The sequence below is a fragment of the Saimiri boliviensis genome, chromosome 16 (assembly GCF_048565385.1).
Source record: "Saimiri boliviensis isolate mSaiBol1 chromosome 16, mSaiBol1.pri, whole genome shotgun sequence".
NCBI classification, from domain to species: domain Eukaryota; kingdom Metazoa; phylum Chordata; class Mammalia; order Primates; family Cebidae; genus Saimiri; species Saimiri boliviensis.
The window spans coordinates 50359918-50382636 of record NC_133464.1 but is presented as its reverse complement, the minus strand read 5'-3'; the positions used below and the strand labels follow the sequence as shown (position 1 = coordinate 50382636).

Genomic DNA, 22719 nt, shown 5'->3' with positions numbered 1-22719 from the left:
GTATGATTCAAACTATAAAATTTAAGGACATGTAATTTTTTTCAAGTGTTGGTAACCATTGTTTTGGTACCACTTAATGAATGACTTAGGACACTAGTGACCATCTTATCTTGAAAATACTTAATAAGGCTGAAAATAATGTGGAGAATATACACTAGTATATTTTTTCTCTTAAAGTGATCAGATAATATAAATATTATTAGGAAATCCTGAATTTGGCCATCAGTGAATGTTAGATGTGATTAGATTCTTAGAGTATGATATTGAAGTATTAAAGCAATTGGAAAAAGGAGATATATCAAGGGGTTAAGGGTATTGGTACTTACTTTAAATTTTCAATGAATTTTAGGTGAACTGTTTATTCTCTTTTTGTTCTCCCTGTTTCTCTCTTTTTTCTCCTTATCTAAGCTCCTCCTCCTTATTCTGTTTCTCTTTTATTTTGTTTTCCATGTTTTAGCCTTTATATTCATCTTATGGCTGTCATGTGGCTTTTATATATTAGGTTACATATTTTCCAACCCAGTTAGGACTAGTGCTCAAATGAAGTCTGGATAAATAGAGTATCATTTACAGTTTAGAAAGCCTCTAAAAGATTTAGGCACAAATATATTGACATATCTGGCTGATCTTTTGTATGTCCTGATTATTGTAAATGCTTACTTTGCACTTGCCATACTGGTAGTGGTTCTCATAGATGGAAAGACTTTTCGAGACTGACATGTATTGGAACTTATTACAAAAAGATCTAGAAATAATAAAACATTGGTCATATGCCCAGTTCACTTATATTGTATTTTTTGGAAATTAGCAAAGGTAATAAAATTTCTCATTAAATAAGTTTAAAACTCAGTAGAAACATAAATGATTAAGATGGGAAATTAAAATATATAATTCATTTAAGAAAAATTAAAGAACTAGAAACTAGAAAGTCTAAATTTTGTTATAGAAGCTTAATCATAAAAGGCGACATTTAAAAATTTTAGGCATAATATAGAAATAAATATAAAATTTACATCTCAAGGTCGTGTTGCGTACACTTTTCTATTTATTGGAAATATTTTAAATGTCCATGAAAAGACTGTGAATTTCCTATCTATTCTAATGACTCTACTTGCATTAATGAAAATAATCACTGAGAGAAGATGATTAATATAGGAAAAAAGTGATCACAGCAGTCTACAGGTAGATTTGGTGTCTTGTTTCTTAGGCAGTTTTCAAAATAACTTTTTAAATGGTATAATTCCAAAGTTTTGACAGAAACTGCTAAGCAAAATTTTTAAGCAAACTGCTTTAAATAATTTTCATTATAAAAATGTTTTATATTCTGAAATGAGAATTACTATGCTTTGAGGTTCCAATGAATTTCACGTAAATGGCGAAGTATAACCAAAAAAATCTTACGTTATTGTTCACAACTTTTGCCATTCTTGGACTCAAGGCTGAAAATCATTTTCAGACACTGTGCTTTATCCTGAAAGGATTGGGTGAAAAGGGATCTCTGAGTTGAATGTCTGCTCTGCTTGGCCTTTAAAAGGAGGGGAGAGGGCAAGCCTCATCTTGGGCAAATTACTTCCACCTCCCTTTTTGCCCCTGCTTCAGCTCCAGGGGAGCTGGAAATACACAGGAGGAATCAGAAGACCTGGGTTCGAGTCCCGGCTCTGCCACTTACTACCTATGTGACTTTGGGTAAGTTATCTAATATCTCTGGGTCCTGGTTTCAGTACAGGATTGTTGTAAGAATTAGTTAAATGATCTATGTAAATGTGCTCTATAACCTCCCAAGAGCTATAGAAACATAAATTTGTATTATCATAGGCTTAGCCTTCTTCTCCCCTATTCTGTAGTCTATTGTCCTCAAATATGCCTTTTTTAAGCAAGCCAGAATGACTTAACTTCTTTTGCTTCTCCCTATCTCCTCTCCATATTGGAACTATTATTTCTATCCTCTGCCTGATTAACAGTTAAGTATTCTAAGAATGTAAAACCCAGTTGATTAAATTAATCTTCACTATAGAGAGTGGATTATTATGACCCCTTCTTAACCTTCCTACTCTCACCTTTCTTCTTTAATATTCCCAGAATTATGTGCTTAGAAACATCAAAGAATCCCTAATGCATGAAAATTCAGACAGTGTTGGGGAGAAAGATTTTGGCAGAGGGAACCTGTTTCTTAGCTCACCGCTCCATTAGTTAGTAAGGTTGACTGCGAAAATGGTTGTATAAATGTGCCTCTAGTCCATTCATTTTCTCTGTGGGAAAGAAAATGGAAATAGTTCAGAGTTGAAAGTTCTTTAGAGGTCTCACTGAAAGCTTAACCTGAAGAGTAGTAGTAGAGAGAAGAGATAATGAATATGGTGGCTGTTGGGTCAGTGCTTTGATTATTATCTGATTTGCCTCAGGTTCTCAGAAATTAAGTCCTAGTCTACCCTCATCCAATCTAAACTTAAAATGCTATTTTTATTGGGTGCTCAGTTTATAGAGGGTGCTTGCTGCAAGGAAGAAAGATCTTGCCTTCTGGATCACACCTGGGTTCTGATCAAGGGATTTTTATGAGAGCATAAGAGCTTGTCCCTCTACTTGTTCTAATCCTCCTCCACAATCTAGGAATGCTTGGTCTGGCTATGTGTAAATAATAGTAATAATAGGCACTTACATGAGCTGCTTGCCATTAATGCCTAATTGCCATGGAACATAACAATTACTCATATCATGATTAGGTTAACATTATTAAAGATTTTGTTTTTATTTTTTTTAGCCTTGAACCATTCACTTACGCTCAATATGGTTTCTTGCTGAAGTAGCAATGTCATCTTTGATAACTAAAAATTAGAGGAAAATATGGTAGAAATCAAATGCAAATTGAAACAGTTAAGTACACTTTTAAATTTACCAGTTAGTGGAAAAAATGATAATACTTGTGCTGGCAGGGATGCAGTGATGGGGTACTCTTATACATTGCTGATGGTACTGAAAATTAGTATGATCCTTTCGATTTTTTTTCCCAAGACTTTAAAGTGTTTATAACTTTTAAACTAGTAATCCCGTAGTTGCTAACATCTCCTAGGGAAATTATAGAAGAAAAAAGCTAATTGCTGGGAATTTATCATTGTAGAATTATCATGATAGTGAAAAACTAGAAGCTACCTAAACATCCAACAATAAGAAAATGATAATTTGTCACTCATCTGCTAGATGAACTATTATACAGCTGTAATTAAAAAAAAAAAAGATCATTATGAAGGCTGTATGAGAAATATAAATGAATAAAAGCAATTCATAGCTTGAATGAGAAGACGCTCAGTTGTTGTTTTAGAGTCAAGTCTCTAGATGTGTAGATTTTATAAATGTTGCGTAATTTTGTATTACATTTTATTTTTAAAAAGTAAAAGCAAACAAAATTAAAATAGAAGCATTTTGTGACAGATCATTATTAGTTTTTAGCTGCAAGAAAAGTTTGGTGACAGTTAACCCCTCAGCTCATTTTCAGTAGAGTTTCTGAATAGGAACCTACCATTTGAAAATCTACGACATGATAGTGACTATGTTATTGCCCTAGGATGTCAGCAAAATTCAGTATTGGAAAGTTCCCTGTAAAGCTGGTTTTAGCTTTTGCTGGTTAACATTAACATAATCCTAAAAATATTGACAACATTTCAGGCCTTCTAGAGCTCATCTTTATTCCAGTTACTAATAAATTAAATAGATTGAAATGTTAATTATATACTTAAGCACTCTAAGACAAATGTGTGTGTGTGTATACATGTATATGCACGTGGACAAATGTGAGAGATATCAGTGTTTAAAAAGTTGTGATATTTACTGAATTTTTCCTTTGAGGACTTAGTAATGAAAGAAGGTAGAAGAAAAATTTTTTTAACTTTTATTTTTTAGATATGGGGTTTCTTGGGGGAGGGTGGCAGGGAAAAATAAAATAAAATAAAATAAAATATTTAAAAAAAAGACATGGGGTTTCTCCATGTTGGTCAGGTTGATCTCAAACTCCCAACCTCAGGTGACCCACCCACCTCAAAATTAAAAAAAAAATAATGAAACTTTTGTTTAATCTCATGAGGCTTAACCTGCCTATTGACTTATCTGTCTATTATTGACCATTTTATGGAGAGAGATTTTTCTAACATGGAACACAGTTTTAAATGAGAAAAAAGTTTTAGTGCTCATCATATTTTTTTGCATGACAGTTATAAAGTGTTGTCCACCACACGCTGTGGAATTATAAACAAAATCCAAATAGGAGACCAAGTAATCCTATTAAGAAATACTTATAATTAATTTTAAACTACCGTGTAATAATCTTGTTGTAACATTGAATAGTGAACCTGCATCATGAACAGTTGGTCTCTTTCTAATTGCTACCATGCCAAAATATTGGTAAATGTTCAAAAAAGAACCTAAACAATTTATAGTGCATCACTAAGTATAGAGACAGCTTAGAAAAATAGTGTGTCTCAAAGTTTATGCCCCTGCATGTTATAACACTTATTAAACGAAGAAACACAATACTATGAGGTTTATCAAATAATGAAATTGATTAACATCTCATTTTAAAAATTTATTATAGTGATAAATTATTTGGTAAATTTAGGAACTTGCCAGTAAAGTATACAGAACAGAATTATTTGTATTCGTCTAAGCCTTTGAGGATAAATGTCTTGGAACATGCAGTAATGTGAAGAATTTGGTGTGAAAATATTTGTATTAGTGAATTTTCCTGCTTTATTATGCTTTTCTTCTCATTAGTCATGTTATAGGAGGAGTTAATGCTCCATGTCAGTAGATATCAAGAGAGGGAAAAACTTGAACATGTGCACATTTTATAAAAACGATGACTATATTTGATAAGCTATTAGGATTTGTCTTGGTAAAAAGATTCTTCTGGGTTTCTTTCTTCATTGGAAGAAAAATGAACATTTTGCAGATAAGATTATTAGTCTCTTTTTAGTGTTATATTAGTCAAAAATATAGATGAATTTAAAATCACTTTGTAAAGTGCCGGTTAAAAGCTAGTTTAGCATTCATTGTGTGTTAGATTAACTCACAGGGATAAAATAGTCAAACTGCTTGACTCAAACCGATAAAAGAAAAACTGTTTTTGTTGTTATCTGGCATTATGAAAAAATAAAACTTTACATTTGTGAAGTAATAGTAATATCTCACTTTATTGAACGACTGAACACTTAACTTTGTACCAGACATTATTCTAAGCTGTTTTACTTACATTAATTCATTTAAGTATAGAAGCTGCTTATGGATACTGCAGCCATTTCGAGGTAGCTCTTTCTCTCTGTTGAGTGAGAGTAGAAAGTATTGTGGATAATTTGTGTTTGACAGTAAGAACTATAACATGTAAATTATGTCTACTTTGTTTTACTAATTTCATTATTTATTTAAAATACAAGTGAGATGGGAGGCACTTCCTTTTGGTCTACTTATATAAACTTTTAAGAGTGTAATGTGGTCAGTCTGATTCTCTTCTCTGGCCTTTTTATCCACTGGGATATGTGGAAGGAGCATGAACTTTAGAGTCCAACATAACCTGGGCAAGATATAGAATATTTTTTAACTTTAGTTTTGTTTTCTTCTATGGAAACTAGCTATAAAAACATGTAACCTCACAGGATTATTGTGAGGAACATAGATATTATTCAGTAAACATTTTGTTAGGTCATCGAATGATTGAAATGCTTGGCACACAGGTTGTTAATTAATGCTGGTTCCGTTTCTCTTGTTTTTCTTTAAGGCTTTGGAAAGAACAATCTCTTTTATTGTTCACCTCCTGAAAGTAATGCTTTTTGACCCTTAATTGCAGCAGCAGCCACTGATTGAAACTTCCAGATCAGGAGTTGAGTATCCATCCCAAATTACCTCTCTAGGAAGGAAACCCAGACTGCTTCTTTGCACCATCCTTTTCTTCAGACTAATTCCTTTTCCCTGTATTTTTTTGTGTTAAAATTTTATTTTCTGTTTCAATGTGTATTATTCCATTCTCACAATGCTATGAACATAAACAGACTACCTGAGACACTGAGTAATTTATTTTAAGAAAAGGTTTAAGAAGAGTTCCTCATAGGTGGGAAGGCCTCAGGAAACTTACAATATGGTGAAAGGTGAAGGAGAAACAAGCACCTTCTTCATGAGGTAGCAGGAAAGAGAGCGAATGAGGAACTGCAAACACTTAAAACCATCAGTTCTCCTGAGAACTCACTTGCTATCATGAGAACACCATGGGGGAAACTGTCCCCACGTTCTAGTCACCTCCCACCAGATCTCTCCCTTGACATGTGGGGATTACAATTTGAGATGAGATTTGGTTGGGGACACAGAGCCAAACCATATCTTTCCAACCCTGGCTTCTCCCAAATCTCATATCCTTTTCATATTTCAAAACCAATCTTGCCTTCCCAACAGTTCCCCAAAGCCTTAACTCATTCCAGCATTAACGTAAAAGCCCAAGTCCAAAGTCTCATCAGAGACAAGGCAAGTCCCTTCTGCCTGTGAGCCTGTAAAATCAAAAGCAACTTAGTTACTTTCAAGATACAGTGGCGATACAGGCATTGGGTAAATGTTCCCATTCCAAATGGGAGCAATCAGCCAAAACAAGGGGGCCACAGGCTCATGCAAGTCTGAAACCCAGCAGGGTACTCATTTTACAGCTCCAAAATAATCTCCTTTGACTCTGTGTCTTATATCGAGGGCATGTTAATGCAAAGGGTAGGTTTCTAAGGCCTTGAGCAGCTCCACCTCTGTGTCTCTGCAGGATACAACCCCTATGACTGCTTTTATGGACTAGTGTCAAGTGCTTGTGGCTTTTCCAAGCACACAGTGCAAGCTATTGGTGGATCTACTACTGTAGGGACTGGAGGACCGTGGCCCTTGTCTCACAGCTTCAGTAGGTGGTATCCCAGTGAGGACTGTGTGTGTGGTCTGCAGCCCCACATTTCCCCCCTGCATTGCCCTAGTAGAGGCTCTCCAATAAGGCTCTGTCCCTGTAGCAAACTGCTGCCTGGACATCCAGGCTTTCCCATATATCCTCTGAAATCTAAGCGGAGTCTCCCAAAGCTCAACTCTTGTCTTCTGTGCACCTGTAGGACCAATGCCACCTGGAAGCTGCTAAGGCTTGGGGCTTGCACCCTTTGAAGCCACAGCCCAAGTTGTATCTTGGTCCCCTTTAGCCATGGCTGGAGCTGGAGTGGCTGTAACACAGAGAACCGAATCCTGGGGCCACACAGAGCAGTGGGACCCTCCGGCCACAAAGCATTTTTTCTTCCCAGTCCTTTGGACCTGTGATGGGAGGGTCTGTCTCAAAGATCTCTGAAATGCCCTGAAGACATTTTCCCCATTGTGTTGACTGTTAACAAGTTACTTATGCAAATTTATGCAGCTGGTTTGAATTCTCCAGAAAATGGGTTTTTCTTTTCTACTCCATGGTCACACAGCAAATTTTCCAAACCTTTATGCTCTGCTTCGCTTTTAAACATAAATTCCAATTTCAAACTATTTCTTTGTGAATGTGTATTACTAAACGGTTTCAGGATAAGCCAGGTCATCCCTTGAATGCTTTACTGCTTAGAAATTTCTTCTGCCAGATACCTTAAATCATCACTCTCAAGTTCAAAGTTTCTCAGATCTGGCAGTGGCAAAATGCTGCCAGTCTTTTTGCTAAAGCATAGCAAGAGTGACCTTTGCTCCAGTTCCCAGTAAGTTCCTCATCTCCATTTGAGGCCACCTCAGCCTAGACTTGATTATCCGTATCACTATCAGCATTTTGGTCAACACCTTTCAACAAGTCTCAAAAGTTCCAAACTTTCCCATATCTTCCTGCCTTCTTCTGAGTCCTCCAAACTGTTCTATCCTCTGCCTGTTACCCAGTTCCAAAGTTGCTTCCACATTTTTAGGTTATCTTTATAACCTAAAATCTTTATAACATACCCCATTCTGCTGGTACTAATTCTTTGTATTAATCCATTCTTACACTGCTATACAGATACCACCTGCGACTGGGTAATTTATTAAGAAAAAAAAAAAAAAAGACATTTAATTGACTTGCAGTTCTGCATGGCTGAGGAGGTCTCCAGAAATTTAATATCATGGCAGAAGGCAAAGGAGAAGCAAGCACCTTCTTCACAAAGTGGCAGTAGAGAGGTCAAAAGGGGAACTGTCAAACACTTTTAAAACCATCAGCTCTCATGAAAACTCACTATCTCGAAAACAGCGTGGGGGAAACCAACCCCATGATCCAGTCACCTCCCACCAGGTCCCTCCATTGACATGTGGGTAATACAATATGAGATGAGATTTTGATGGGGACACAGCCAAACCATATCACAATGTTACTAATATAATGAGGCTGTATATTAGGAATTTTAAAATGTAGATTTAATATAAAAATCTAAAAATCTTTTAAAAGTAAACTAGTCTAAACTAGTCAACTAAATTCTTTTCTCACAGAATGAAAGAACCATGTTCCTTTAAGATAACAATATTGGTTGCAAAGTTATAAAGATTTCAGGATTTTCTTTATGAAAACCATTTTTCTTCACACTTTTGAAATCCTACGGTTTGTAACCTTCATAAATCTGTGATTTCCGTTTTACCTCTGGCAGAAAGCTTTTCAGCCAGTCCTGCTGTCAGTGTACCTGCTGCTTGACATTGACAGGATTCTTGTCACAACCTGGGTTTTGCATAAATTAGTGTTTAACCCTAGACAAGCTTTTCCTCCTCACTTCAGTGCGACTTTTTAAAAGACTGTCATGCCCTTATTCAAAGATAATGAAAGTGAATTTGACTTTTGTATCATGCATTTTACACTCTAAAGAAAGTTTATAAACTGTTACAATTACTTGAACTTTCCTACTCTTTTTTTTCTTTGAGCCTTAATTAATAACCTTCAGTCTTACAAAGCACTGACAGCCTAGTGTACCTTTCTCTTAGTCCAGAGGATCTATTTGCTGTGCTTTTTAATACACAATTTACATTGGTGGCAGGGGCACAACAAAGAGGCATACTTTAAATAATCTTATGGATAAACTTAAAATTTTTTTAAAGTTGATTGTCTTAATACTTTTTAGGTAGACACTATTTGAAAAACCCAAGAAAATATGTGATTCTAGTACAGAGACTTCATGCTTTCCTAACTTGTTCTTACTGTCACTGTTTCAGCTATGGTTGAATGGCAAAGGAGAAATAGCTTCATCCTTGAACAAGAAGAATATAACACATATTTAATATTATCATACATTTATTATGTTTTTCCTTTGTATAAGATGATAAGCATATTACTCTTCAGATTTTATATAATCAGTTCCCTCAACCTTTGTTGAATATCTCAGATGTTTCAGAGGTCGAATTACAGGTTACTAAAATATGGCTTATAGATTTCAATAAACCTAGGAATAGAATCATTACAGAAAAATGTAATGTATCTATTGATCCTAGTTGAATCAAGTAATACATGTCATCTAATTTTCCTTTACCTAAGTTGATGGAAGTTAGTTCATCTCTCTTACTGTTCCTGTAGGAAATCTTTATGATACTTTTTCTTCCTTCAACCATACAACCATCAAGAATGACTGAGAAGGTGTTCTACGCTTGGAAAGAGAATAATTCTTTTAAAAAGAAAGCTAATTGCTAATATATTGAACATTTTGAAATCTCAATGTAAGCAAAAATTCATATATTTATGTTGTGCAAAATCAGCATTTAGGTAACAAGATGATACATTACTTCTCTACTAACTTATTGAGGTAAAGTAGTATAAATGGTTGGTAATGTGAGGATTAGAGTTTCTTCTGTTCAAAATGTGATTACCATTGGAATGCTTATTGTGTGCTGGACATCATGTATAACTGTTGATGTACATTAACTGATTTAATATCTATAGGATCTCTATAAAACAAATATTAATATTACACTAGGAAAACTACAAATAGAGGTTCAGAACTGTTAAGTAATTTGCCTAAAATCTTTGAGCTAGTAAGTTGCAGAGCTGATAGGTTTAGGACTTGGTGACACCATAGAGAATGAACCTTCACTTTATCTGTAAATGGTGGTAAATGATAGCAACCTACTTGAGAATTCTTGTATGAGTTTAATGAAATAATGTTTATAAAAATGTTTAGCGTATCAGTTTGTTTTCAGTATGTGATAAGTTGTTCTGATAAGTGTCATTCAGTTCATTCAGTCTTAGTTCTTACCAACTATAAGTAGAGAACTGAAAATGTAGTGGGTAGAGGTATCAGCTGGTACTTCTCAAGGTAATAGAAATATTTTACATAGGGCAGAAAAAAACCAACCTATTTCTTTTAACCTATTATTCCATTGCTGAAAGAATTTAATCTTATACTGAGACTATCTTTATTGTTTTCTGAAATTTACTAGGATCTTGTTTCAAGATTAAGGTACATTTTAACTACCTATTTAGATGTTACCCTTTTAGATGGTAGTCCTCTAACTTCATTCAGTCTGTAAAAACAAAGGCTAACAAATGACCAAAATAACTTCTCAAAAATACCTGATGTAATATTACATAGTTAATTTCAGAATATACCAACAACAATACTGTGCCAAAACAGTATATTTCATTAGCACATGAACTTTATACTTAAATTTAAAACTTTGTATTTAGGTTGGGAAAATAATTCTCTACAAATTTAGAATAAAATAGATCTGGGAGTAGATTGCAAGGATTTCATTTGATGGCAAGCACAATATGAGTGAGCAGTAATTGAGCACCTACTAAAAATACTAAAGCAAGATTAGATTGCTTAATAGATTCATATATTGCCTAACAGAATACCTTCATGAAAAATAATAGCATTGTGTTTCAAGTCGACCATACTTGGAATGTTATTCTTAGTACTAGATTATGCAGAATTGTAACTGTGAAAATGTATAAAGGAAAAGATGATCAAGATGGTAGAGATTCTGGAAATAATGGTATTTGACCAAGAATTATTATTAATAGAATAAGGAGAAGTAGAATACTTATTGTAAGATAATATCTTTCATTTAGCAAAGGGAACAGACTAAACAAGAAAGTGTAGATAGATGTTCCAGAAGTGCACATTTGCACTTTCTAGTGAAGGATGCAAAGCAGTGGAGTTGGCTGCCCGAGGAAGCCTGAGCTCCCTTCACCAGAGTTACTTGCAAGAGGCAGAGCCACCATTTGTGTGAAATGCCATGGGTGAATATTGTGCTACAGGGAAGATCAGATCAGTGACTCCTGGAGTAACTCACATTTCTTAAACTATAGCTTGATTATTCATCCTTATAATTGATAAAACTTTATAAACCATAAGTTTTCTTTAATTTCACTAAAGGGAAATAACAAACTTTGGGTTGTTGGACGTGAAAAGGGAGTTAAATGTGATAATGGTGTTTGTTACATTGGGACCTTTCCTGCTTTAAGGCTGAAATTTTTCATTCTTTTCCCGTCAATTTTATATTTCTTAACTCTAAATAAGAGGTTGAAAACATCAGCAAATAACTATTTTTGTATCATTTGGTATTAAAATTTTTTCCTACAGTTACATAAAGTATTTCTTTTACTATCTGTCCTACCACTCCAACCTTTAGTGCTTTTTTGTGGAACCGATCTGGCCTGTATTCTATCAATTTGACATAAAGAATTTATTTTTATTCTATAAATTTGACATAAAGAATCTGATTTTTAAAAATCTGTATTATAGGTCTCTGTTGCATACTGTATCTGTTTATATTGTTGGTCAGTCATATATATATAATGCACTGGCCTGTTGTAGCGTTAAAAGTATTTTGGCATTGAAATATAATCATTGCTTTCAGAGAAAGAATTCGTTAACTCGTCTTACATTAACCTACCAATTTAAGATGTAAAAATGTTATAAACTATGAGAGAGTGAAATAGTTAACCATTTGTGATTAGTGCTTATATGTCTTAACCGTAAAATATTCTAAAACATACTTAGTTAGCATATTTGAGAAAGTAGTTGCTTTTACAAAAATAATCTACAGGCGTTGACCTGAAAACATATCAATAGGCATAGATAGGCATATGCGTTTTTTATTATTAATCATCATTACTCTACTTCTGCCTTTAAAATGTTGTTTCTGATTGGTTACTTTTAATGGAATATCTTTAAATTTTAAGGGTGTAGACTAAAGGCAAGATGTTCAAAGAAGTTAATCATATTAATTTATTTCTTTAAAATACTCAGATTTTATAGTGTCTGTAACTTTTGATTGATCATTTTCAGTAATGCTCCTTTGTTAATTTCTTTCCTACCTTTGTTTTATTTGCCCTTTATTCCTTTATAAATTAAAAAAGAAGAAAAAGAGGCTACCTCTCCCCAAAACAAAAACAACAGCAAAGTAACAATAAAATGAATTAAGGAAATTACTAGTTTTTGTGAATAAGTTGTGACCCTCTGAAGAAATAAAAGTTAAGCTGGTGGCAAGAACCTTTCTTCTTGCATTGGCTCTTTCATTTTTTTCCAAAGGCATTTTTGCTTTTTTTCTGCTGAAAGCAATTTGAAGAATACACTTAAAACAAGCTAAGTCCCTGATTTTCAGCAAAACCTATCAGTCTATTTAGTTTAATTGAAGTGGGTAAACAAACTCATGTGTTTTGAATAGAAGTGTATTTTATTAATTTAGAGTTATTTAATTGAGACTAATAGCCAACATTGATTGCCTATTTGCAAAGCTCTTTTTAGGTATTTGTCATACAATTTTCCTGCTAAACCTACGAGATCATTACTATTTCCTTTATGGGAAAACTAAGATATAGAAAAGTTAAGTAACGTGCCTATGATGTGGTAGACTCAAACCCATGCTCAGATCTGACTTAAGAGGTTGAGCTCTTACATGCCAATGCTGTGATACAGTATCTCTCAAGAAAATCTCTGAGCAAATTGACACCTTTTGGAGCAGAAATATGTTCCCTACTCTGATTTCTGGACAAGCTTTTGGAATCTATTTAACCTTTAGCAATGGGTTTCAGAGAGGTACACATTTTTTAAAATGATATATTCATTTTTGTACTTCACTATAGTATTTTAATAAAGATAACCATTTACATGATGTTTATAGTAGCATCAGGGCTGAAGCCACCCATTTAGTTAAAATTAACCATAGAACTTGGAGGATGTTATGCTATGTAAAATAAGCCAGACACAGAAAGAGAAACACTACATAATCTCACTTCTATGTAGAATCTAAAATAGTCAAACTCATAGAAACAGAGAGTAGGGTGGTGGTTGCCAGTAGCAAAGAGTGAGGGAGATATGTTGGTCAAGGGTTATGAAGTTTCAGTTATGCCGGATGAATGGGTTCTGAAGATTTAATGTACCAAAAAGTGACTACAGTTAACAATAGTATATTGTGTGCTTGAAATATGCTAACAAGGTAGATCTTGTGCTCTTTTCCACAAAAGCAGAAAAAGAAGAAAGAAAATGGAAACTGTGAGGTGATAGATATGTTAATTGCCTTGATGGTGATCATTTCACAGTATATACAAATATTAAAACATCAAGTTGTATCTTGATGTTTTGATATTTGTATATACTGTGAAATGATCACCATCGAGGCATAATTTTAAATATATATGATTTCTGTTTGTCTATACCTCAATGAAGCAGACAAAATTCAGAGATAAAATTGGCTGTAAGAAAAATTCCTGATGGAAAACTTATCTGAAGCAAGAAATAGAAATGTGTACTGTATGATGCAATGAAAAGAACTTCTGATGTACAGCTTAAGGGTCTCACTGAAGCATGCCCACTTATACAGCTTTGAGCTAAATACTCTGAGCCTTAGTTTTTTCATCTATAAAATGGTGAGGTTAATTGAAAGCCTTATTACAATGATTAAATAAGATAACATGCTAAATGCCAGGCACACAGTGGAATAAACATTCATGCTGCTTTTTTCTGTTTCAAGTTGTAAATTCATGTGTTTTCAAATGGAAGAGGATCCTTAACTTTTATCATTTGGAATTTAATAAGGGTGACTTCTCTCCTACTGTCTTTTTTGCACTACATCCTAATTAAAATATGGATGCAGCTTTTTGATGTTTCCCTGAATTTTCGCAAGTGCTTAATCTGCCAAAAATAGCTTGTTTACATCATATTAATGTGTAGAAGATCTTAGTGATGTTACAGGAAGAACAATGATGAATAGTACTGTATTAACTTCCACTGTCATTTAAAAATTAGTTTTTCATTTATGTTAAAGTTTAGATGTCTTGTTTAGATTGTGCTTTAATAGATAGAGCATATAATAATACCCTAGAGTTAGGTATTAAAATGATTTTATGATATTCTATAGAATCGCAAGCAATTTTAATATAACTTTAGAAAATATAGTATTTAAATAAAAAAAAAAAAAGAACCACAATGGGATGTCCTACCATCCTTCTGAAATTTTGCATGATACAGGAATGAAAACATATGTCACCTATGCATTTTGAAACAGTTGTTTAGTAATAAGGTTTTGGATCTGATTTTTCTTTTATCTTGAATTAGCATTTTTTTTCTCTTCTGCCATAAAATGTTTTGGTTTAAATAAAATATGACTGGATGAGGTACATAAAAAGACATTATCTTAGAGCTGCTCTGGGGATGGGAGACTATAATTCTCCAATATGTTTTCTTCTAAAGGGGAACTGTGTTTTACTCAAAGCTTCAGAAACCAAGATGAATTAATCTGTTATAAAGTTTACTATATTTGGTTATATATCATAATTATACGTTAATGAAACTTGAGGTTTTTTTTTTTTCCATTTAGGTATGCAAGGTGAGTTTTTATTATAAAATGAGACATTTAATTTGTAAGAGTCAAGTATAGGGTTTAAATTTTCTCTGTGATAGAAGGCCAAGGGAAAAAGCCTCTGAACTCAGAGCCAGAGCCCTACATTCCACTTCCGACTCTTCCACTAGTTCATTTTATTAATCAAGTCACTCCACCTAATTGGTTTTCAGTGTGTAGCAAAGGTTAAACAAGGTTGGGTTTTTAATTTCTGTGGCTTGGGGGCTACAGAGGTTGAAGAAACCAAGGAAGAGAAAACCAAAAGGGTACTGCTCACAAATGTATAAAAACACCCACTTTAACCTGAGCCCATATATTTTATATAGGAATTCTACATAAGATTTCCTTTGAAATAAAAGTACTGAATTTATCCTCAAAATAAGTAATAATAAAATATAAATTTACTCTGTTAGATTTATCTCCAGTTACCCTGTAGTTCTGAGATTTATGATCTCTGTATTTCTTACACTCATTACTAGGTAACACAATGAGGGGCAGTCAGGACTGTGAGTTAAACCTGTGTTCTAGCCCAGGTAGTGGCACTAGTTACTTGAGCAGATGATAGCCTCTTAGTTAGATTAACTGTTCTTTATAAAATTTTTCTATTTTATAATCTGTGGTTCCAGACTACTGTGGGCCCACCTTTTTTGTTTTGTTTTTTGTTTGTTTGTTTGTTTGTTTGTAGTAGAACTACAGATATTAAAGTGTAAACTGTTTTTTAAACAAGGATAATTGGTAAACTAAAGTTCAGTATTGATAATAATACATGACTCCCATGGGCACTAAACTTATCTATAATCTTCAGAGAAAATAAGAGCTGAGCTGGGCGTGATGGCTCCTGCCTATAATCCCAGCACTTTAGAAGGCCAAGGTGGGCGGATCACTTGAGATCAGGAGTTCAAGACCAGCCTGGCCAACATGGTAAAACCCCATCTCTATTAAAAATACAAAAAAATTAGCTGGGTGTGGTGCTGCATGCCTGTAATCCCAGCTACAAGGGAGGCTGATGCAGGAGAATAGCTTGAACCTGGGAGGTGGAGGTTGCAGTGAGCCAAGATTACACCACCATACTCCAACCTGGGCAACAGAACAAGACTCCGTCTCAAAAAAATGAATAAATAAGCTGATTCAGCTTTCAATTTTCGGTTACTCTAATATAGAAGAATATTAGTGTAGTTAATCTAAAACTAGACTTGCATTTAAAAATATTTTAAGTTTTACTCTAAAGTCCATTACATAATGTTTTGGGAAAGCAGATTTGTCATTATGATGACTGCTTTGGTTTTATGTGAAAATTAGTTTATATTTCCATAAACACAAGCTAAACACCCAAGCAAAAGCCTTGGAAATTCATAGAGTAAGTGGTTCATGTATGAATCAACATTTCCTGGTTCAAAATATTCTCAATTTCAAGGACTATTGCAGAGTACACTGAATTTCATATGCTGACTTACGTATTATGACTACTAAACAAATTCTGTTAAAAGAAACAAATGATTAAATTTTATTAAATTACACGTAGCATAGTTATTAGATGACAGTATTAAGTTTTTCTAAGTTTTTTTTTCAATGAACAGAATAATTGCCATTCCTATGTCCCACCTCCACCAACCAAATAATCAGCCATTAGCTCTTCCCAGAGTTATGACTTGGGATAATGCTGAAGGAATGGTAATATAAGATAAGGCAGTCCAGGTGCAGTGGCTCACTCCCAGCACTTTGGGAGGCCAAGGTGAGTGGATCATCTGAGGTCAGGAGTTCAAGACCAGCCTGGCCAACATGGTGAAACCCCATCTCTACAGAAATACAAAAATTAGCTGGGCATGATGGCTGGTGCCTGTAATCCTAGCTACTTGGGAGGCTGATGGGGGAGAATCGCTTGAACTCATGAGGTGGAGGTTGCCTTGAGCTGAGATAGCACCATTGCACTCCAGCCTGGGTGACAGAGAAAGACTCCACATCAAAAAATAAAATAAAATAAGAAGGTGATTCATTAGGTTAAGTAAAAATGAACATATAGCTGGAGCAGAGATAAATATTTAAGTATTCTCAGCAAATAGACACCCCCACAAATTTCCATAGAGAGTTGGGTCCGCATTTATATCTTAGGGGTAGAAGCAGAGGAAGAAATGTCTCAAACTTCCAAACCCAAACTTCCTGAAGTTTAGAATTCTTTTCCAGACTGCTCTGATACTTAGGAGTAGGAAATGTCATTTTCCTAGCCTAGGGTTTTCTGAACTGTTCAGCACTGTTGGCATTAGGATTGAATAATTTTTCATTGTGTGGGCTGTCCTGTGCATTGTAGGATGTTTAGCAGCATCGTTGGCCTCTACCAATGGAGAGAATAACAACTGCCTCCAGGCATTGCCTAATGCCCCCAGGAGGCAGAATAGCTCACACTTGAGTACTCCTTCCTTAGTGGACTGGTTTGTATGCTTAGCTGCATTACACCTTAGTATTTGTGGAACCGAGAACCTGACTTCTATTTAAGTGTGTTTCATACCGCCTACTGAAGTATGTTCCAAGTTCCAAGTGACTAATTTATGATGAACTTTTATAACGTGGCTCATTTATAAATGGTGAATATGTAGTTTGTCTGCCAGTTACAGTATGCAGTAATGAGAGATTGAAGATGATATGCAGGAAAAATGCAGTTGTGACTTGTCAAACACACATTATAGATGATGTTGTGTACCTCCTCCTTTTTGCATTGGTTTTTGTCTTTTGTTGTTTTCAGAATACCACTGCATTAATGCTTGGTGTCGATGGTTATTGCGTTTTGTATCATTTCATTAAGAAGGAGCAATAAACTGGTAAATATAAGTATAAAAGAGAGCTCATTTTGAATATTAGTTATTTAGTTTTATAAAACCTGTCTGATAACATGGCTGAGGTGAGCAAAAGTCTTTTTTTTTTTTTTTTAATATTTGAGGAGATTTATTCTGAGTCAAATATGAGTGGCCATGGCCCATGACAAGCCCTCAGGAGATCCTGAGAACAGTGTGCCCAGGGTGGTCAGAGTGCATCTTGGTTTTACACATTTTAGGGAAACATGAGACTTCAATCAAATACATTTAAGAAAAACATTGGTTTGTTTCAGAAAGGTGGGACAATTTTAGCTTACAGGTAGATTTTAAATTTTTTTCTGGTGCAAAACTCTGAGTCCAAATAAAATGATTCTAAATCTCAGAAGCTTAGGTGAAGATGACATTGGACAGTTACCTTTTATGAAAGTTGTTGCAGATCTTGCCAAGAACCTTGCCTGTGAGATAGAAAGAAAATGACCCTGGTTTGGACTCTTCTAATGAGCTCTATGACTCGGGAAAGTCACTTCACCTCTCTTGGTTTATACATTCATCTGTTGAATCTGGAAAGATGGATTAGATAGCCTTCCAGAACGGTGCCAGCTATAATATAGTGTCAGATTTTTTAAAAATGTGAACTATGAAATTAAAATTATTTTTTTGAGTTGTAAATCTGTTATAGAGTACTGAGGAAGAAGATAGTCTAGAAGAGGAATAAAGTAAAATTTCATTCAAAGATGACTGAAAATAAACTGATCTATTAAATCAAGCTATGTGTTCTATAAAGAGGAAAGAAGTACTCATTCTGTGCTAAAAGTTACTAGCCATAGACTACAGAAAGTAATTGTTGTGGGTAAATTTGCTCACCACAGCTCTGCAGGAGGAATATTTAGAAGTTTAAAAGCACAGATTGTGCCTCTAACAATACTGTAACTGAAAACCAAACTGTCAGTATCCTTTTTTTTTTTTTCTTGGCTTCTACTTTATATAGACAGATTAAAGACATCAAGTTATATGAAAGAAATCTCATGGCTGGTTATCTCTATAAAACCATTTACTTGCCTCTGGTTAGTTCAGTTCATGGATTTTTTTAAACACAGTGGACAGAGACAGATTTTCAAATAGCATTGTCATTTTTATTATGTAAATTCAGCTCACTCTCAGCAAATAAATAGTGTCCTACCTCTGTGTGTTTTATTGATAAAATACAGATTTTTAGATGTTCTCCAGCCGTGTGGAGAAAAATAGTATTCCATTCTAATTCCCGAAATAAATATTTCATCTCCTATAATACTAAATATATTTTCATAGTTTTCAGTTAATATGTAGAGTTTCAAATGTTATTTGTCTTAAAATAGCTACTTTTCACATTTAGCTATAATACTTGACAATCATCATTCAGAACACTGACCAGAATAATAAAAAAAACTTCTTTACTGAATACTTTTATGTTTTTCTTCCTGCATTTTAATTGCTTTGCTAAATTACAGCTATAATATCTGATGCTTCTAACCATTTTGAGATTGATTGTTAATGAAGGGGATATAGAGAAAGGAGAACTTGTCTGAAAGTTTATCTCTGGAAGATATTTATTTAATTATACCAGATATATTGTCAGATTTCTGCATTCTCTTATTTCAGTGATGATAGGCCCCTCAGTATGATCATTAAAACTCAAATATGTCTTAGAAGTATTAGCGCGAAGTCACATAGCTTTCCCAGGATTCAGTATTCTTTATATAAAGTGGAAATAATACTTCTATTTTTTAAAGAATATTGTGGAGGATGTCTAAAAATGAGAATTATATTCATGCCAAATGTTAAATATCATTGCTAAATAATAGGATTTTACCAAATATCTTAGCATCTTTGTTTCCATTAGGTAAAATTTTAGTAATCAGGTCTATAAAAATTTAAAGTATAACTCAGTCTTTTCATTTACTTTTCTATGTTATTAATAAGATCAAAGGAAAGCAATATTTTGAGAAAGAAGATTCAAAGATTAAGGAAGAGAAAAAAATCGGATTAATTTCCAAAATCATGCGAATTATTGTGTTCTGATAATTCACTTGGAATTTAAACTCTCTACTTAGTGAAATTGATGCTTTCTTTTTCATAAAGAAAACTGAGAGCTAATTTTTATCTCTTTAATAGGGCATATATTTCATAGCTGTATTAATTCAAAAACTAAAATAACAGGGTGGCAGCACTCAGTAAGAAACCAGTGTGGCTTTGGCTACATTTCGTTGCTTCTAAGTCCTTTTCAAATAGTATAATTAACTGTACTGTTTCTGCTATTTAATCTGCTTATCCTAATTTCCCTATGCTATTCCTTGATCTGGTAGATATACCCACTCAGTAAGAAAGCAAATAAAAATAAAATAGTTTGAGTCTTACTGTGGTGATCTCTATATCTTGCATGAAGCTTTCTTTATATGTAAATTGTATTCCTCCCCTATTCCAAACCATTATTTTTTTCTGTCTCTAGATGTAAGTTTCTTAACAATGTTGACGATTTCATCAGATGAGGACAGACAGCTGGTGAACATTCTTTGGTTCTTCAATCCATTTTCTTTATTCTACCAAAACCCTTTTCCATGATAAATACCTAGAAACATTTACAAGCCCAAATATTCAAGAAAAATGTTATTATAATGCTTGCTTTTCTGTATGTTTTTACCAGATTATGTCAAGTCATTTGATGAGATGACCATGCTATTATTCGGAAATAGTTTCCTTTTCTAGAATAAAATTCATTTCTAATCTTGCCACTATAAATGACATTTTTTTTATTACGAAGGATCAAAAGACTTTTAACAGTATCCCTACCTTTTTCTTTTTCTTTTTTTTCTTCCCCTTGCCTTCCTGTGTTGTAAAAGTTGACATATGTGAATTCCAGGGCAGCTTAAGAGAGTGTATTAAAATGGGGACCATAAAATATAATTTACTTAAGAAACTTGGAGCCATTTTGAACATGTAAAATCACTACTTTTACAAATAGGAGGAAGAAGGTACATACGACCAGACTCTGGAGTTCCGTAGGGGAGGTGATGGCCAGCCAAGACGATCCACTCGGCCAACCCAGCAGTTTTACCAACCACCCCGGGCTCGGAACTAACAGGAAAAGGTAAAGTTAACATGGTGAACTTGTTTTCATATAAAGAAAGATGCAATTCATGTTAACCATATAAGTCCAGTTAGTGACTTTTTTTTTTTTGAGACAAAGTTTCACTCTTGTTGACCAAGCTGGAGTGCAGTGGCATGATCTCGGCACACTGCAACTTCTGCCTCCTTGGTTCAAGCGATTCTCCTGCCTCAGTCTCCTGAGTAGCTGGGATTACAGGCATCCACCACCAAGCCCAGTTAATTATTTATTTATTTATTTATTTTTGTATTTGTAGTAGAGACACAGTTTCACTATGTTGGCTAGGCTGGTCTTGAACTCCTGACCTCAGGTGATCAACCTGCCTTGGCCTCCCAAAGTGCTGGGATTACAGGCATAAGCCACCACACTTGGTCCAATTACTGATATTTTATAATAGTATACATAGAAAAACTTTCTTTAAAAATATTTTCAATTATAAAGTATGTAAGATTATACCATAGTTAGGCCGGGCGTGGTGGCTCATGCCTTTAATCCCAGCACCTTGGGAGGCAGGCAGATCAGTTGAGGTCAGGAATTGGAGACCAGCCTGACCAATATGGAGAAACCCCGTCTCTACTAAAATACAAAATTAGCTGAGTGTGGTGGAGCATGCCTGTAATCCCAGCTACCCAGGATGCTGAGTCAGGAGAATCGCTTGAACCCAGGAGGCGGAGGTTGCGGTGAACCAAGATCAAGCCATTGCATTCGAGCCTGGGCCAAAAGAGCAAAACTCCATCTCAAATAAATAAATAAATAAATAAAAAGATTATACCATAGTTAAACACTACTTTTCTACCAAACTTTCCCTAAAATGCTATAACTAATCTCCTTTTCCCCCTATACCTGCTATCTTCTATTGGAGGTGATGATGATCTGTGAAATGGCTATGTGTTTGAAAGCAGAAAGGAGAAAAAAAATAAAAACCAAAGAACTAACCACCAACTTAGATAATTGAGTTTGTTTTTTGGTTAATTAATTTCAGTCCTTTTTAAGAAAGAGTGAAAGTTTCAGAGTATATCTTCAGGAAATAGATAAACACAACATGATTACTTATTGAAATATACTTGGGGGGCCATGTATTGTCAATCCAGATTTTCCTAAAGAAAGTAGCTGAGTAAAAATAATCTTCTATAGGAAGGACAAGAAATATTACAAAAGCATCAGAAAATTATGGGACTGGTCTAAGGCATGCTGGTGAACAGAGGCCTTATTTTTCAACATGGGTTTTTTTTGGGGGGGGGAGGAAATGCTTCTGCCATTTTTGCTAACACGTCTATTTTTGTAAAAAATTTGCCAGTGCTTTTGAACATTTTTTTAAATTATCAGCTTTCCCATTACAGATTTTGGTATATATCACCCTAAAGACTATTTTGAACTTAGGTATATCTTTTTTCTCAGTCTCCTCTTCTTAGTAGTAAGACCACTGAGAATATTTTAGAATTGTTTTCAATTCTTCATTTCAGCTACTCATTTTGCTAAGACTGTTACCCATATTGTTATTTTTCCCCTACTAAGTGGCTCCTCAGTTTTGTTTCTTTTTCTTTTCTTTTTTTTTTTTTTTGTTTTGCTTTTTGAGATGGAGTCTCACTCCGTCACCCAGGCTAGAGTGCAGTGGTGTGATCTTGGCTCACTGCAACCTCTTTCTCCCAGGCTCAAGTGATTCTCCTGCCTCAGCTTCCCGAGTAGCTGGGATTACAGGTGCGTGCCATCGCACCTGGCTAATTTTTGTATTTTGAGTAGAGACAGAGTTTCACCATGTTGGCCAGGCTGGTTTCGAACTCCTGACCTCAGGTGATCCACCTGCCTCAGCCTCCCAAAGTGCTGGGATTACAGGTGTGAGCCACAATGCTGGGCCACTCCTGTTTTTCAAACCAGCTGTGACTAGTGAGCCTTTGAAATATAACTGGTCTGAAATGAGATGTATGTAACGTGAAAACTACACACCAAATTTCACAGACTTAGGGAAAA

At 34.5% G+C, this 22719-nt stretch overlaps 1 protein-coding gene across 8 annotated transcripts in view; it reads left to right on the top strand.

Annotated features, from left to right (window-relative positions):
* Positions 1 to 22719, top strand: part of TDRD3 (tudor domain containing 3) — a 408301-nt gene that overhangs the window by 138858 nt on the left and 246724 nt on the right. For 7 of the 8 annotated variants that reach the window (XR_012514351.1, XR_012514352.1, XM_074387640.1 and 4 more), the window contains exon 13: positions 20608 to 20733. Coding sequence is in view for 6 of the 8 variants with exons in the window: in XM_074387640.1 (XP_074243741.1) it covers positions 20608 to 20724 (117 nt within the window). In the remaining 2 variants the exon portion in view is untranslated. Of the gene's footprint in view, positions 1 to 1599; positions 1687 to 20607; positions 20734 to 22719 lie in introns of those variants that run through there. The other variant, XM_074387641.1, reaches the window with a different exon arrangement.